The sequence below is a fragment of the Vanessa tameamea genome, chromosome 9 (genome assembly GCF_037043105.1).
Source record: "Vanessa tameamea isolate UH-Manoa-2023 chromosome 9, ilVanTame1 primary haplotype, whole genome shotgun sequence".
Taxonomy (NCBI): domain Eukaryota; kingdom Metazoa; phylum Arthropoda; class Insecta; order Lepidoptera; family Nymphalidae; genus Vanessa; species Vanessa tameamea.
In genome coordinates, this window is record NC_087317.1 from 9,310,907 (window position 1) to 9,330,878 (window position 19,972).

General features: G+C 30.3%; 1 protein-coding gene and 1 long non-coding RNA gene across 2 annotated transcripts; both read left to right on the plus strand.

The window, feature by feature from the left end:
• The first annotated feature begins 12,221 nt into the window (after positions 1 to 12,221).
• Positions 12,222 to 13,106, plus strand: LOC113395156 (uncharacterized). Its single transcript, XR_010309231.1, has 3 exons — positions 12,222 to 12,269; positions 12,457 to 12,655; positions 12,826 to 13,106. It is a non-coding gene; the product is annotated as an uncharacterized LOC113395156 (long non-coding RNA).
• Positions 13,107 to 14,797: 1,691 nt separating this feature from the next.
• Positions 14,798 to 18,624, plus strand: LOC113395155 (ankyrin repeat domain-containing protein 27-like). Its single transcript, XM_026632717.2, has one exon. The coding sequence runs from the start codon at positions 14,953 to 14,955 to the stop codon at positions 17,725 to 17,727; it is 2,775 nt and encodes a 924-aa protein (XP_026488502.2). The 5' UTR covers positions 14,798 to 14,952; the 3' UTR covers positions 17,728 to 18,624.
• The last annotated feature ends 1,348 nt before the right edge of the window (positions 18,625 to 19,972 follow it).

Sequence of the window (19,972 nt, forward strand, 5' to 3'; positions counted from 1 at the left end):
AATGACCTATTTACTCGTACGTAAGTTATCTGTTGTTCTTTTAAAACTCGTTGGGATGCGGCAGTAATTAACGAACCGCAACGCATTACATACGGAATACCGCGGTAAAATATGGTATAATATAATGGTCGTGCAGTTACACGTTTGTGTAAAGCAATTACAGAATTAATCCTTCGTTTTCTAATTTTTATTTACACATATTGGAATTGGTTTTTACCGGTTTCTTCTAGAACAGAAGCTCTGTGTTCTATGATAAAAACTTATACAGTCGGACAAAGATAAATGATGCATTACCAGACCGTACGAGAATTCAAATTAGGTCACAGGTGTTACTCATTTTGCTACGTAATCATTTTTTCATTTACGCAAACCGTGAAATGCATTGTTAAGATATATGATATCATTAGTTATGTATTTATGCCCAAAAATCGAAATTAAAAAGAAACGATAACCTCAACCTAGTGTTATTATTAACTACCCTCACATTGACAACGTTTGCAAATAAAGATGAAACACTATTTGATGAAGATTTGATGACTTTATTGAATCTATATAATCAATATCGACCATAGGATTTAGACATACGCCTTGTACAAAAAAAAACTTTTACTAAATTTTATTAAGATAATATTTATTTAAATTAACTGTATTTTGCCTAACCCCTATAAAGAACATCAAATCTCAAACCTTCTGCTGTTTTATTCTCTTAAAAGCGTTTTATTATTGAATATGAAATATAAGTATATAATTATTATTAATACTGAAAACAAATAAAATGATTCCTGCAACGTCTAAATATATCAGTCGAAACATATTATCGATAATAAGTTATTTATGATAAGCGAATCACTAATTTCATAATTAATTGAAAACTTATTTTCGAGACTTTTTAGCTTAAAAGGTTTACGTTTAGAACAACCAAAAAGTTCATTTTTCACGTAAGCAATGCCAAATCGACTAAAGCAATCGTTAGTCAGGCGATTTCTTCGCAATTTCATCGACCGGTTGCGACGGGATGCGCCAACAATTTGGTAGTCACGGTTGCTTGGGTTCTAACATCGAGTGTCACACATTTTACAACCATTTGCCTTAAAATGCATACAATTTGTTCAGGACTTGGCTACGGTTAACAAGAATATAAATAAACACATGCAGCGATAAAATATTGTAAGTTTCGTGTTATAATCAAAACATTCTCTTACTTTTTCTTTCTCCGATTCTCTTGCTGACCGAGATGGTGGTGGTGGTGAGTTTCTTGCCGGTTCTTCTCGGTAGAATCTACATTCCGAACCGGTGGTATCTTCACTTAATATAATTTGTTAAATGACTATTCAAAAGTGCTTGTAAAAGCCTACTCGAATAAAGTATATTTTGATTTTTATTTTAATTCAATACTGCAACATGACAATTAAAAAGTGTTTACGAGCCTACTTTCTAAAAATATTTTTCCTTAATTTATTGATACGAATAATGGAAAGAACTACTGATTTTTTTCATGCGCTTAATTCGTATTTACGAATATAATTTATTTCGTGCTCGTGATGACGTCACAACTGCAAATATTGGATTAAATTCTACCATTTATACCAATACACGGTGCAGTAGCGTTGTGGCTGTTTTTTTTACTTTTTTTATGCATAATACAAGTGTATGAAAGGTCGGAACCCGAATTAAATTTCGATTTACATCTTCTCTGTATTCATAACTAATCTTATATATTAATAGCGTAAGCCGATTTTTGTGCGGTAGTACGGCTGTATAAGAAAATAAAATGAAAAGAAAATTAAAAAAATAAAAACAAAATTAACGGAAATCGTTATCGACAAACTCCAATTCTAACTGAATTAATGATATTATTAACTATTTGATGTTAAATTTTTCATTTAAAAAAGGTTTTATCATTTTGGCGCCAAAATGAGTGACTTGCAGCTTACAATGAAATAAAATCAAAACAAAACCTGTTGTAGGTTTCGAAGTTCCTAAAAAATATTTTGAATAAACGCGAAGTTTCGCGGGAGACCCACTAGTATTCTTAAAAGGTTAAATATATACGTTTTACAATAACAATAAATAACTTAATTTACTAAGAGATACAGCAAGAGTTCTCCTGTTCTATTGTTAATTTTTTTAAATATATTATTTATTACTCGTATTTATTATTATTATGTTATATGCCATTTTTAAATTAATGTTGAAACAAACAAATGTTCTATCTCGAACAGTTTTAAGTCAAGTCATATATTTTAAGACTAACTAGCCTAAAAGCTTTCATCGCACCTATTTATATAAAAAATCCATAGTATGATGACTTTGATGCTTTTAAAAAATCATTAGTAATCTGTATATGTATATCTGTATCATTATTTATTACATAGTATAAAACAAAGTCGATCATACGAGATGGATGACCATCGCAAATAATTCAAAATGAGCATGAATAATTTTAACACCTATATTATATAAAACATAACATTTGCCGTAAAAATATATTATAATTCTGACGAAACCGTTAACACAAAACTAATTTTGTTAAAATTTCAATTAGAACTAATAAAAAAACTTAACTCGTTATCTTTGTATAACATTTGAAACTTTCTGTCCCTTTTAATTTTTTTATACTCATAAACCACTTTAAGTAAATTAAAATCTTTAAATGTGTAATGTTGGGCTAAAAACTTCTCAGCCTTCTTGGTTCTTCTATTGTCAATCAGCATTCCATTCGAATTCCGATACATACAAAGTTATCCATCGTGATAACTGAAGATGCCTACATATGTCATATCCACAATATACCTACCAAATAAAGTCGAATATTATATAGTTGATGGTGTCCACACATCAGGCGCATTTCACGCCAGACAGGACACAGATAGGGAATCGGAAGGGACACCGAACCAGCGCTGCTTTCCGCTGGCGATATCAACTGTCCCCTTCACTTTACCAGATAAAATGAATCTATTTATTATTATCACGTAAATAAGGAAAATTTTTGAACATATTTTTTCATTCTTTATTATAAAAAGAGGGGAGGGAATATAACGATAGCAATCGTTTACCTATAAAGAAATAAAAACAAACAAATTATTTACACATAATAATAATCAAATAAATATAAGTAAGATTTTAAATTAACATGGTTATCTTTATTACTAACAGTATTTAAAACGGGATATTTACCATGTTTTTTATTTTTATGTCTTGTTCACGAGACTGACAATCTCGTGAACAAGACATTCGTAGATAATGTCGAAATATCGAGCTCCACCAAATAAAAATAAAAAACATGGTAAATATCCCTGTTTTAAATACTGTTAGTAAATATAAGTAAGTCCTGTTTTGTAATATTAACTTTTATAAAGTAACTACGTAGTTACTACGTTTGCTATTTGATTTTCAGATGAGTCAGATTTGCTGACTGCAAATATTAGTTTAACAAACATGTTTGTATTTGATATAGATATGTTCTTGTGTTTTTCCCCTACCATGATTTGCAGATGAATACAAGGCTGTTGACAAATCTTAATTAACAACATATTTTGCCTTCTACGTTTTTAGGAACAAATCTTTTTACGCGGCTAACAGTAGAGTAAACTGGCAGAAATCATCGCGTAGGAAAAAAACGTTATGCCAATCTTTCCTCTCTTTCATTTTCTCTCTGTCTTTTTTTATAAACTTTTTTATTTAATTTTTTTTTTTTGTTTAAATGCACACGGGAATTTAACCAAACTAACCTGTAATTTTTTCATATGACATTATTACTATTTATAAATCTTTAGAATTTCTTATGTTAAATATATCGACTCAATTAATCGAATTAATTTAATTTCATTAGTATTATATAATTCGACGACGAAAGGAAACAATATGTAAATTGCAAATTGGGTTTGGAAATAAAGGCTATTTTATTTTATTTATAATTTTTCCACGGACCTGTCCGTGCCGTTGCTATGTAAATTTTATAATTTTAGTTATATTAGTTCAATGTGCCTGTATTTTTTTGACAGATAGCATCACAATCTAAATTTTTGGATTCCAAATTGATGTCAAAAAGTTTGCATTGAACTCTGACGATCTCAATGACGATTCCTCATTGATGATATGCAGTTAAGTCTTTGCTTACTACTTAACACATTAAACATAATAAAAAACATATACACAAAATAATTATTACAAATTGTCAGGCAAGCTAAATAATTATACGAATAATATTTTTACCGAAAATTCAAAGAGGGCAGGAAGGAGTGAAGGAATTATAAAATTCCTTAATGTCACGGTATTAAAGCAAAAGATAAATCTCATGGCTCCCGTTCCCTGGCTGCAGACACCGCAATACAACCGGGAGCGCGGCGTGAAAAACTTTAGAGGGACACGAATACGCTTTTAAGGAGTCAGCGACGCGTTGCTTTGTATGCCGGTTGCTCGCACGAAATAAATATGTGGAACTAACTATTTACTTTAAAGCTTAAACAATACTGAGCTCACTTATCCGCAAATGCATTTTACGAGTCCCGAGCGAGCAATTATATACTTGAAGAGGAGAAACCAAGTTATTCCGTGAGTATAAGAAGTCGTTACTAGTCTAATCCAAAAAGAAATCACATCTAAACTAAACATATGGCTCTATCCTGTGTTGCGTAAAGAGGTTTATTTTATTTTAATTCGAATGAAACCACGTCTCTTGTTAACAAAAATGCATCTTCAGTTTCTTATTAGTATTGATATTGTTTCTTAGCAGAACGTTTTCATTGTATATTTACAATGCTTTGGGAGGCTTAAAGTATATTTTAAAGTTAAAAATACGATGCCGTTAATCCTTACAATATTACACAAAGGATATCACACAAAAGCCATGCAGTTAAACCAGCCATAGCTTAAAATTCAAGTTAAAAGGCGGAGTATTTTTCATCTTGTTCTATGTCTGCCGCAGACGTAGCAAAGATGTTGCTTTGTCACAAAGAACGCATTCTGAATAAAGAATAAGGAACAGCCGCCGCCGATTTTAAGCATTCAGAATAGTGTTAAAATAACTACATCGAATCAAGCCTTGAAATAAATTACTTAGAACAGTTGTAGATAGTCACATGTTTTAAATGACGATTTTTTGTATGTTTTCTGAAAACGTCAGCAAAAATTAAAATCTAAATTAGATAACTAAAATTCTGCTCAATGAGTACTACCGTTGTTCCTTGTAACCAGATTCTTTGTCATTTGTATTGTTTATTAACCAAAAATATATATGTTATTCATACTTATATACAAATATTATAAATACAAAAGTAACCCTGTCTGACTGTCTTTCTGTTTGATGCTCTTTCACGGTCAAACCACTAAACCGAATTTGATAAAATTTATAACGAAGCAAGCTTGATCTCCAATGATGGACAAAGGCTACTTTTTTTATGCCTGAAGCCTGTCAACCACCCCGTAAAACGGCAGCGAAACCACGAGTGACAATCAGTCTTAGATATTAACAAAAAAAAATTCTATATGATTTTAGCATTATTTTGCGAAATTTATTATGACAAGAAAAATATGTAGCGTCACGCGAATATATTTAATAGCAGATCATATTTATCACACTTTTTTATTCTTACGATAACAAAACACAAGAACATTATTTTTTTGAAAGAATTATTACTCTTTATAAATATTCAATTCCATTTTCTTTGTAACGATAGCTACATTCGCGGGGCCGCTGTTCATAATGGGGTCTATTCACCGTTGAGTGACACTTGAGGAAATGGTACATTGTTGCAGCGGGTGTGATGACACGGCAGGCAAATCTTCACAAACAATAGTGAGTAATGTCACGAGGACTCTTCAATGGTGTTTGTGATATTTTTGAAGCGGTTATTTTGTTTGCATACAACGAGTCGATTTAAGTGTGAGTGGGTGTTATGTTACCCTAGCTAAAGTTTGCGATTAAGGATTAACCGTTGACAAATATTATAATGAAGAATTACAGTAAAATTAAAAAATCTTAACGTGGCAATGGTACATTATAATAATTTATATCAAATGTAATTATAATAGGAGCTATTTTAAGTATTCAATTCGATGTTTCGTTCATCACATCTTCAGTTTTCCGCAGGACAAGTCATTTTTATTTGTTTACTGTACGAAGTGTGATCATTACCCATTACAGTGGAAGACACATTTTTATATCATCATCATCATCATGATCATCCTGTATTATTCCACTGCTGGACGTAGCTTTCCCCTAAGGCGCGCCACTGAGCCCGATCTTCAGTCCTTCTCATCCATGTTCTACCGGCCACCTTCCGTACATTTTTATATAACTTAACCTCTCCATCTATATACTTACTAATCATATATTTTATAACACAAAGTTTTAACAAATCTACACTACTATTATAAAGAGGAAAATATTGTTTTGTGTGTGTGCATGTTTGTAATGAATAAACTCAAAAACTACTATGCCGATTTCAAAAATTCTTTCACCATTTGAAAGCTACATTTACTCAGAGTAACATAGGCTATATTTATTGCTAGAAAAGATTAGGGATCCTTACTAAAACTTAAGTAACGTAACCCAACGTGTAAAAAAAGACTTTCGTCGCATGCGCTGCGGAAACTATTGATAGAACAAAAGTATGTTCTACAATATTAAAGAACATGTCAATATTTACAAAAAAATACCCGATACCATATGTCCAACTGTTATCGTTACGTCACAATAACCACTTTTTACATTTTATTTTATTTTCATTAGGACAACCAACGTTAGATACAATATCACATCCAAAACAAAGAATTACATTTCAAAATTATCCAGGCAAAAGTTCTACTATTTACAGGTAGTCTCACCATGCATTATCATATTACACAATGTAATTATTGAAAATATGAATTAGACATAATAATAATTAAAGAAATATAATACATTTTTTAAACTATTATATAATAAATAATAATTAATAAAACCAATAAGATAAACCATATGATTAGAATTGAGCACAAATAAAATCCTTTATTTCTCGATTAATAATTTAAAAGTTAATAGAAATACTATCCGAAATTAGACCACGTTATTCAGACTTCTGTTTAAATCCTTATCCAAATAAATCATATTGTTTTCAAGACTGTTTCAATTCATATATATTGAATTGAATTGTTCAAATCGGCTAATCTATTCAATAGATATTACGAATTTAATAAATCATAGAAATAAAAAATAAAAAAATCTATCTCCCTTAAGATTAATTACGTTACTTAGATAAAAAAAAACGATGAATAAATTCGGATCGTAAGTACAAATAGATAATGTGGTACACATTGCATTTAAAAAAAAAATAACATTATAAAAGGTAAAAATATAAAAAAAATCTTATATCCACTCGTGCGAAGCCGGGACGGGCCGATAGTATATAATAACCTAAATAACTAATGTAACCCTTTTTTTCTCGCTTGAAAAACGCTCTTACGCGTTTCCACCACGCAAATTGGAAAAACCCACTAAAAAAACAGCGGTACCTACCGTCACTAAGAGAGTCATCACGCTTGGACATGCTACCGTGACAACTAGTGGAACCCTGCTGTGCTTCACGTAAATTAAAAATTTAACATTTCTTTTTATTTTAGTAATTCCGTTACATAATATGACCTATACTGAATATCAGTCTAATTTTAATTGAGTCTATTCGTTCGGACGAGACTAAGTTTCGCATTGCTAATGTTAGTAAAAAATAGCTTACGATATGTTTACTTTTAACACAGTCAAATTAAAGTCCCTATTATATGTAAAAGAAAAACAATTATTATTGTATGAAACATTTCAGAAATCTTTATCCACGAACATGTATAACGCCATTGTATTTCGTACACGAAAACGTCTCTTCGTTAATAAAAATTACCCTATTTCTCGTGGCATTCAGACTTCGCCCGTATAAAACAGTCCACTTATGCATTCTGAGAGGAAGTGAGCAAAAAGTGAATATAAAAAGTGGCACATCCGGAACGCCCGGGCCAGTCGGGAACAGTCCGGGAGGCGTTCGAGATGGAATTCAAATTAACCACTTCATATTCCGGCTCGCGTTCAGTGAAACATTTATGTGAACAGCGAATTATAAAATGAAACACTGTTACGTATTAATATAGGCCGTTGTTTTATTCAAAAAATATGTTCTAATTTATTTATTAGAAGTATTGCATTAATACATTTTCCATTTCAACAATTTCACCAAAGAATTGTTTGATTTACAAATCAGCAAATGAAATCTGCCTCGATCTTTTTTTTTAATTGCTTTTTAATTTCTTTTAAATTTTATGCTCTAAAACATTCCTAATAACTCTAAAATTAATTTAATATGTTAGTAGCTGCACGTAAATGATCTTCTGCAGTAAAGGGTAAAGGCCGTCTATACTCTGAAGGAGAAGATTTGAAGCTTATTTTAGCACGCTTATTCAACGGATGTTTAGCTTCACCGCGTAAATTAACAACCTCTTAATCACCAACTGTTGGGCTAAATCCACATATACCTTTGAGGAGAAAGTTTGGAGATAATTCTACCACACTGCTCCAACACGGATTGGAGACACATGTTGCCGAATTTCTTTGAAATAACTCGAACGTAGTTTTTCTTACAATGTTTACCTTTACCGCCGAATACGAGATGAATTATAAACACAAATTATGCACATTAAAAGAATTACCTGCTCGAATTGGAACGCGCGAACTCAGTACATCTACGCATTCAATCTACTGAACCACCTCGACTCGAATTTAATTTAAAACTAAAAAAATATATACAGATATTTATTATTTATAAAATAAAACATTTTTATATTATACCTTTAACTACAAAATAAAATTATAGAGATCTGATTTGTAAAGTTCAGGGTCATAAAGCGAGTACTATTTGATTATATATATATTTTTACAAGAATATATATATTTTGTTCCGGCTTTTCTCGAGCGGAATAAGGATCAGGACATGCAGGTAAACTATAGTGAAGCGACAAAAGCGAATAAAATACATCTCGTAGATATCTGTCTACGTAATTGTTTGATTATATATACTATAACAAAATCAAAGTACTCTTCATTCAAGTAAACACATAAAAGTTGAACCATCATACTACAGTATTGAATTAAATGTAAAGCTACCACCGGTTCTGAAAGTAGATTCTACCGAGAAGATCCGGCTTGAAATTCAGTCACCCTTTTCTATCATTATAATTATAGATTATGTTAATAGAGTACAATATATTTTTTATATTTAATCTTGTATTGAGTAATATGCCTTAGTTACCATTGTTTTTTTGACAAGAGAAAATTTTTGAATAATCTAAGTTAAAAATAGCTGAATCTTATTACAGATATTGTATTAACTTTACGAAGTTGGAAACTATGTGTTAGTTTACCTTTCCTCCTTGTGTCTATAAAATAATTGGCAAGTTTATTTTAAAAAGATCTATATATTGTTGTGAATATATATAATATTTTTATAAAAATATTGTGAAGCAACTGTAAGAATACCTACTTTATGAATAACATCGAAGGAAAGGAGTCTTGAGCTCCGAGATTTTAATAAATAATTAAACTTGACTGTTATCACACCTGATGGAAAGTGATGATATAGACTAAGGTGGAGAGCGCTTGCCTAGAAGACACCTATTCACTCTAGACTTGAAGGTTGAAGGACTCATATTATAGGTAAAATTTGGATAAATCACAAAATACGATTATAGCATACTGTAATTTCTCCCAAGTATGCTATATGTACATGTCTATGTAGTACCAGTATCAATTGTTCATCGAATCTTAGTAAAGCCGAATTGTTCACTATGTAAAATAGCATTAATGCTAAAGTGAACCAGAACTTCATTTAACATAATTTACTAAATATTTTGCTTAACGACGGACGTATCGAAATGGTCTATAACTGCACAGATCACTTTTGTTTCCATTTTTAAAAATAGGTAATAATTTAATACGGTTTAATAAATCAGAAAATTTACAAGTTTCTAAGCACTTGTTAAAAATTAAGGATACGGAGCGGTTTCAAAACTCTTGATAAGATGCACGGAAAGACCTCATAGGTCATACGTGTAGGTACAATTACATAGACACTTTAGGTGCAATATCTGAAACAATACAAGAGGAAATCGAAACGATCGATTGAGTAGTCTAAACCATATCAGTTATCAAGCATATTGTGCTACTGGTAATGTTACAGAGATGAAAATACCACCATTTAGAGAACAAAGGCTTTGATAGTAAATAGTACATACAGCAGTATAGCAAATATATTACAGAATGTCTTACAACTTTCACAGTTTTTCAGTCATTAGACAATATAAACCGCAATGTCCCTGCGTTTTATATTGTCTAGATAGACATATACCATCGCGGACTTTTTTGACGACTTTTTTAAGGTGTACAATACTGTAGTACATTATTTTGATCTATATCGTTGGGTTCAGCCAGCGTTTGCAATGTAAGCGCAAAAAATGTGTTTATTTAGGATATCACTTCAGAAACCTCTAAAATTATCCGTGTTTCTCTACTATATTGTGCATATAAACCTTCCCTTGAATCAATATATCTATTAATAAAAACCGCCTCAAAATCCGATCTGTAATTTTAAAGATCTAACCATACATAGGGACAGACAGCGGTAAGCGACTTTGTTTTATACTAGATAATGAAGCTGTTTTAAGAATAGATTAATTAATTTAAGAATATAAGAAAATCAGATTATCAGATTTATTCGGGACGAATTTCTCACTACATATTCGCTTTCGGTTACGAAAACTTAATAATATTTAAATATTGAAAACCAACTTTTTTATATTAAGAAATTCTTAATGTTTATAAACATGTTCAGTGAACAACATTTTTTTATCTTAACTGAAGATTGAATTCTGGGCAAGCATTGAGTTAACATGTGCTTAATTTGACGCTACGATTCATCTCGTAGACGTTTAAATGGAATGAAAAGTAAAACAACTATTTATTTAATTAATTACAATTAATACTTGTTAAAGGTAATGAATTTATTTGCTACGATCCACTAGGACGGAGCAGTAACTATCAATGCCGGTTAAGCCGATGGGAAGGCCTGATATTATACATATGATTCAGAAATATATAAATACTATATAATATGTTATTATAACTTTATTATATTAAATACGAGAGCATACAAAACTTTTTAAGGTGAACGCTTTTCTCTCGTTAAGAAATATCACAATATTTGTGAAATGTATATAGCGGAGTTAATAAACGCACGAAAACTCTTGAACATTTCTACGTTTCTCTTTAGAACGAAGTTTATGACTTTCAAGTCATAAACTTAAATAGCGCTTATGCACATCATAGAAATGCACTCGCGGAGCTGAAAGTTCGTCGCAAGGAATGGACGAACAAAAGGCTGCCTTTAAAAGCTGCTGCTCTTTCCTTCGCGCGCCCTCATTTTCAAATAAAACACCTTTAGTTCAACTATATAAAAGACCTTTTCTCATTAGGTATATATCAATAGAACTTTTCGAGTCCATGGCGCAAAAAATTGAAATTTGTAATAGTTTACAAACGAAATCGTTGACCCTAAAATAAAAATAAATATGTGAACACTTTTCGAAAACATTCGTGTTTTTTAACTAGTGTAAATATAACAGGGTATAATTTTATTTTACACCTCCTATTAAACCATTTAACACAATTTACTTTTGGTTGACATTCAGCGAAGCGGTCGTGTGTGATATTTTTATAAAAGAACCTAAAACTGAAAAGTTCGTAAAAGATATTCCGCATAAAAACATGACGTAAGAACCAGGTTGCTATATTGTTATCAAACTATTTCTTACAATAACATGAAATTCACGTTTGTCAATAGTCTTAAAAAGAATGTAATTGTGAAACTAATACCTTATCAAAAATGCTCTGCATCTCTTGGTATAAGTTTTATATACATTGGCTTAGCATTTTTTATGGAATCACATAAAAACCGTCCCCTCATTTATCAATACGGATTGGTCTATGGCTTATATTCTCGGAAGAGAGTAAATAAAAAAATCAGCCATTATTTAAATAAAAAAACAAAAACTTCTGTGTTTGTGTTGTGTAAATAAAACTAGGGATTTATCATTGAGAAGGACAATACCTCCAATTGGGAAAATCTTTATGATGCATATCAATTAGCAAGTCGCTTCGCGAGAGTATTAATATTTATATAAATAGAGCATTTACATAAGTGAATCATTCATGTGTTAGATATACTGAAAAACGTACGAATATGGATATCACTGTAAGTTTTTTATTTAATTATAATCCAAAACTAAGCTACGACTTAATATAAGATTTGTATCTATTCCATTATTATATTAACTATTTCACTAATAAAAAATATTCATAAAAAAAATATTTATGTATGACAATGATGAATATTGTTATTTATTTCTGTATTTAAAAGCAACTTACACTTATTATTTCAGATCAGTCACCTCTTGCTTATGTCTTTATTAATAATCCAATGTATCACTTTAACAAAAAGTGAGGATCAACTACAATTAAATGAAAAAAATAATCCGTTAGAGAACCTTATATTGCATGATAATACACAGGAAAATTAAAACCAAAATACAGATCAAGATAATGTTAGAGTGAAAAGGCAGTTCGGCTACTATCCCTACGGTCAGTATTCTTAGCAAACCTTATTATTTATTTAATCAGCTCCTTTCAACAAAAATTGTTGCAATAACTCCTTATAATAAAAGCCTTATAAACCTTAATGTATATATGTGTGGTATAAAAGATTTGGAAACATTTAAATTTCTATTTTAAATTTTTGTTTAATATTTTAGGTTATTACCCTCGCCCTTATCCATTACCAATACTTGTAGGCGGAATCGGAATTGGAATTGGCAGACCAGGGTTTGGTTTCGGAAGACCTAGTTTTGGTGGACGAGGGTTTGGATTTGGAAGGCCGGGTTTCGGCGGTAGGGGATTTGGTGGCAGAGGATTTGGCGGCCGCGGTTTTGGTGGGTTTGGTGGACGTGGATTTGGTGGATTTGGTGGAAGAGGTGGACGGGGATAAAATAATTACTGTGATATAATTTAAATATAAGTTATAAAGATAAACTTCATATACATATAATATAAATATGTTTTAAAATAATAAACAATAAGTAATTTAAATTACGTTGTTTTTTACTTTATCCCGTATTCATTTTAACGTCTCATGGTTCTATACCTAAGACTCAGATTCTTTTGAAAAATCCAAGAAGGTTTTAGTATAAAATTCACTTGAATCTTGGAACGTGATTCAAATGAGTCAACAATAGTGTATTGAGGAAAAGATTTTTTTTTAATTAACGATCATACGACATATCGAAACTGATTGTTATTTGTTTCCCTAGATCACGGCCAGAAAAGTCTGGGTTGATCAGATTAATGAAAAGTCTTCAAGCTAAAAATTCCCATTTAATTTGAAAAAATACTTATATAGCCGATGTGCCCCAGGGGTAGAACACGTGAATCGAAAAAAGTGATTGTAGGTTCCTGCCCGGACAAATACTACTAAGTTTTCATGTGATTAAATATATTTTTCTATTTTTTCCCTCAAGGGTAGATAGTAAAAACTATGCCAAGTAAAAATATAAAGTCCGTAAATTATTGCCTTTTGAATTGTCTTTTTTTCCTGATAATGTCAGAGTTAACTCTTCGCTCTTAAGCTATTTCTACAGCACATGTACACTACACGCAAAGTACGCTAGAGATTGTAATGAGAATACAGTATGGTTTCTTAAAACTGTACTCAAAATAATTTGGTATCCGCTTGAAATATCGTTCGGTGTAGGCTCAAGATTTTGTCCACACTTTTTTATTATAATTTACTAAACATGCTCACGCGGTGCCAGTGTGACTGCCATGGGGGTGACAGTGAAGTACAAAAGATTGCAAAAAATATTTGTATGGAAACTAGAACCATCTAATATACAAGACGTGTCGTCTAAACCACATAAAAACGCTTAAATTACACTAGATGTCGCTACAGAGCCTGATCCTTAATTCTTTTAATTATTTTTATTATTATTACATTTTAAATATCCAAATTGAGAAAATATATATTAAAAAAATGTTTATAAAGTAAAATCAAAGTCATTGTACAATTATACTATGAATAAATTTATTCGAGATCACAATTCTACAATGGCAGTACTATGTGATGTGTTGAAGTTCAAATTACAGACTCTTAGCAAAGATACTTGAAACGTATAAACAGACGTAACAACTCCAAATGGTCATGCACTCTGATTTCCGACCTTCACGATACGATTTAGCTCTCTTAATATATTAAAAAACCTTAAGAAACTTTACATATATTTATGTTATAAAAGAAGACCTGTTTTAAAACTAATAAGTGGAAAAATTATCACGCATAGTTCTATTCAGAAATAATAACTTGGCTAAAGCCATTTTTTTACATTATATTTTATTGATTTTTTTTTTTTGAAATAAATATATAATCAATTCAATTCTTAGTTTAATGGCTTTTAGTTGTGCCACAGGGCATAGATTATTTCGCCAATGTCACGTAGGATGGAGAAGACACGAATGAGATTGATCGGTATGGTTGAGATAACAAACTCAATTAAATTTTAAAGCCAAGTATAGTAGTAGAAATAAATAATCGTTTGTTTATATTTTGTTGAAATGACATAGGTGACATTTGACATTTTTAGTTTTAGTGTATTTGGCATTTGGCATTTCTATCAAACATCTTTTTTGTATACTGTAAGAATATATTTAATATTTTTTATATAAAATAGCTTATACCGTGTTATGCATAATAAATCCGGTTCCAAAACATGAACATATCTTTCTATAAATAAAAGAAGTTCAAGGAAACAGATTAGCATTAATGTACTAAATGGCCTTTGCATTCATTGCTAAATAGCGATTAAAGAGTCAAATCATTTTCTATTACTATGGAAGGTGCCTACGATGAAATAATTTCGGACAACCCGTTCTTTATAGAGTTTAAAAATGAATATTCTAACTTATTTCAACATTGTATATCGCAGTCGTGGATAATATGTGTGCCTCGTATTGGAAGCTTAAACACACGAGTATTCACCGTCGAAGATTTCTGTGCTCATGTGTTAGTGCCTAGTGACGAATTACCTGAAACACATTACAGCACTCTCACCGAGAAACAAGTCACCGTTGCCAATAAAGTGATTACACTCGAAGTTACCAAAGGCTTGCCACTACAAAGTCACATATTGTTTGAAGAAACATTCTATACTGAAGACTTTATCAAATATAAAGTATGGTGTGTGGAAAGTCCTCTAGAACCAAATGCCAATGTGGGTGATAATGCTGTGACTAAAGATTGTCTTTTATCTATAAATGACTGTATTGACTTGCTCTGGACACAAGCAGCAGGTCGTCAAGTACTAGATCAAATAGAACTTAATGTCCAACAATTTCTCAAGAAACATTCAAGCCTGCCTATAGCTCTTGCTCCATTGAGAGATGCGGTAAGTGAATTGTACACACAATGTCTTCAAAGTACTTTGCAAAACCGCAGGCTCCGTGAGAAATGTAAAGTATCCAAACATTTACTTGAAAATATAAAATTATCTGTTGAATGCTACATGCAACATTTATTATTTGACTCACTGTTCAAGCCAATCTGTACAATATGTGCTTATGAGGACTCCCATTTAAATAAAAAGATAAGAAACATGTGTGACATTCAACTCCGAGATCTTGACATTAAAAAGGAGTTGTATCACGCTGTGCCCAAAGCAAAACAAATCCTTTCAAAAATTGTTACATATAATACTGTTCTGGAAAAAGTTCTTTGTTTAAAACAAGCATTAAATGCCATTAATAAAACAGACAACACTAATAATATTGTGCTGTTAACTGCAGATGACTTATTACCTGTTTTTGTGTTTTTACTTATCAAATCTGGTTTACCTAATTGGTATAGCCAACTTAAATATATGAAAGAATTCCGATTTAGTGGTGTTGGAAATGGTGATGGCGATGAAAGTGCATTTTTAATAACTACCTTAGAAGCTGTTATTGAACATATTCAATCGGGAGCTCTTGCTGGCCCCCCTAATCCAGAATCTTATTATTATGAAACTAACCTCACAGAAGACAATTTAAATTATATTAATCAGAGAAAAAATAGTTTAACAGAATCAATATCGACATGTGATACAAATGGCAGAGAGGAAACCCTGGAATATGTCTTTGATCTGATTAAAGCAAACAATTCTGAACAAGTACAAATGTTGTTAGAAAAAAATCAAAAACATTTAGAAAGTCTGCAGCAAAATGAAAAAAGTGCCCTAAAGTTAGCTGAAAATCAGGACTACAATGATGAAGATGATGATGATGATGATGATGAAGGATATGAATTGGAAATATACCAAAAACTTTGTCATCCTTTATGTAGTTGTAAAAAATGCTGCTCTAAAATTTCAAAGAATCTCCTGAAAACTTCACCAACTGTGTCATCAAGAGACAGTCATGGCTTAACTCCGTTACATGTCGCATCTATACATGGTAGAGCAAATATAGTGGAAATTCTTATTGACATGGGAGCAAAAGTCAATGTAACTGACCTCAATGAGTGCACATCTTTGCATTATTCTGCAGCTCGGGGACATCAGAATGCTTTGCTATTATTGTTACATTCTGGAGCATCTATTAATCAGACAAATATTGACAAGAATACTCCATTACACTTAGCAGTCAATAATGGACACATAAATTGCGTTAAAGCTCTTATATATTTTGCAGAACATGGTCGAAAAAGACTTCAAATAAATTGTACAAACGAACATGGAAATACTCCATTACATTTAGCTTCAAAGTGGGGCTATGAAGGCATAGCCAAATTACTAATAGAAAATGGTGCAGAACCATCGCTACAAAACCGTAATAACAAAACTGCATTTGATTATGCTCATAATTTTAAGATATTACAAGTGCTTAAATCAAGTACACCTAATCTGTATGAATATATCCACATTACGAGTACAGATGTGAAGACATTAAATTGTAAAACTGATAATCCTGTAACAATGAAATTGCAAAATCTTAAAGTAAAAAATAATGAATTGAATAATGTCTCAAAAACTGTAGAAAATTTAAAGAGAATAGAAAGAATTTTTCAAGCAATATCTTATGGTGATATTAAACTTGCTTGTTTTTACATGAACATTAAGTATGAAAATTATATTAATACAAATAATATAACAAATAGGTCATCTTGCCATCCTCTCTGTGAATGTCAACTCTGTAAAAAAACCCACCAGGCAGTGTCTGACTATGACATCAACTTTTCTGATACTAACGGGTTGACAGCCCTACATTTTGCCGCAAGATATGGCTTAGATGAACTATGCAAAATTCTTATACTCAACAAAGCCAATATAAATATCTGCAATAAGAAAGGTCAAACACCTTTACATTTGGCTGCTTTAAATAATAAAACTGTTGTAATTCGTTTATTACTTGATAATGGAGCGGATATAAATGCAATAGATTTTTCTGGCAACACACCATTACATGACGCAAGTGAAGTTGGCAACATTGGTGCATCTAAAATTTTATTGAATTATAATCCGAATTTAAATATGTTGAACGGATCTGATAAGTCTGCGATTGAAGTGGCTAAAGAAAAACTTCATTTAACAATAATAGATTTAATTGAAAAACATACAAATAAAATTAAGTAAATATAATACTCTAGTTTTTAAAGGTTTAGACATATACATAAGCCAAATAACAAATCAACATGTATACATAATATATTATGTTATAAAATAACCTTGTTATTAAATGACTAACATATAATAAATACATAGATTGCTATCAAATTGACAATTCCTGATTAAGATATTATACACTACTTTAAAATCAAGCAATCTCGTTTTACAAGGTTAGAGAATTTTTTGTACTATACTATGAAATAACATTAATAGCCTTTTTTAAAACAATTTATTTATTAACTGAATGGATTTGTAAACTGATTGAGTTTGATATGTACAATTTGCATTCCATGTATAGTTTCATATCTAGCACAAATATTTTTATAGTAGTGTGCGTTTTTGTGCCATAGTATAAGCAGATAGTTATTTCCATTATTAATGTTATAAAAAAGACTAATTAAAACCACATAAATTAATTAAAATTAAACTTATATTATTACATTTATTACTTTGTGTTTACACCTGAGGAAATAATATTTAAATTTCAAAGATATAATTATAAGAATGCGATGCAGAGGACCTATTGTAAATATGCAAAAAAATAATAATAATCTGTTGGACTTATAGGATAAAATATAATAAGACTGACTAAATGTTACTATTTGTTTTTGTTTTTTAAATGTTTTCTTTGTCATGACTGTTGTTTAAAATTAGTTCACAATTAAAAATGTGTCAAAAAAAAATATTAATTTTTTTTACAATGTCAATCATATATAAAAAACTACATGTATATATCACAAGATTCCTCTTCATTGACTTACCCTAATTTACATTTTATAATTAAGTTCAATTAATTATATACATTTGTAATTACGTTAAACGAAACGGGCAATGTGTTCAAAATAAATACATTCGATAATTAAATTAGTTTTATTTTTTCCTTGAATTCATATATTTTCTGCAATATTTATAATCCAAGAAGGTTGTAAACAATAGTTTATTACAATCTTGATAACACTTGCCACATTCTCCAATAAATAAAAACCTATAGTAGAAATAAGTACGGTAACAAACTTTTACGAATATTTCACTTTTTAATTTTAATATCAAAAAACCAGTCTAACTTTCATTCTAATTAAACAACCTCTAAAATCGCTACCTGTGAAACTTTTTTGTCAATTTTATAATTTATTTAAATGCTCTGAATGTCTTGTAGTCATTCTACAAAATATAAACAAATACATTATATTAAATTCTTACAACTATTATTTTAATATATTAAATTCTATGATTATTTCAATTTTATACTTGTTTATATTTTATGGAAATTAATTAAAAATTAAATATAATATGGATTGTGAGGTAAGGAGGATCCAGTCTTATGGTATATAAACTGCATAGCAATCTAAACTCGCAAAAAAGTAATTTCATATTATAAAATAAAACAAGAGCTGAAGTTTACATCTACTAATTACAACCTACAGAATATAGAAGTAGTTGTAATAATTACATTTTTTAATAAAACTTTAGTAAATGAATACTTCTGACGTAGTCGAGACGTAAACTTACCAACCAGCAAACCTTAAGACACCTAGCGATTTTTATTTATACAGAGACAACTACAATATGTTGATATCAAGTATAACGTATGTATCTGTTGATAAACGAAGGCGAGCCCATCATCGTCAAAATATAATCGGCGATTTAATAAGACTAAGAATAAAGGCAGTGAAAAAATAATTATTATAATTGTTAATTTAAAAAAATAATAATTAATTAAACGTAGAGGACGATATTGTATAGATACGTTTAGAATTGCATAATTTAGGCGAAAGCAAGTTCAAAATCGCTTCAACAATAATATCCGAATGTGCATTGTCAAGCCCCCTTTATAACTATATAAACAAACATAAGGCTTTCGACAAGACGTGATTGAGATATTATTAATCACGACTGTTTATTGTTTTCAGTTTCTTTTTGTATTTATTCTATATTAGGCTAATCTTACATTTTCTTAACATCAGGGACGCTTGATATATAAGACCTCCTTACCTCCACACTCTATATCTGACAAATATAAACTCATATTAAATGTTGAAGTACAAACATGTAACCAATTCTATATAACAATATATATATATATATTTTAAATTATAGAAGTTTATAGATTAATAAATAACACAAAACTAAAACATGATTATCATCTGTAATCCTTGCCTTGTTTTGGTCCCTACTTTCAATTTTTAATAAATATTAAAAAAAATATCTCTAT

Bases quoted from the DNA above. Each gene is read 5' to 3' on its own strand.
- LOC113395155 (XM_026632717.2), top strand. From the start codon at position 14,953: ATGGAAGGTGCCTACGATGAAATAATTTCGGACAACCCGTTCTTTATA.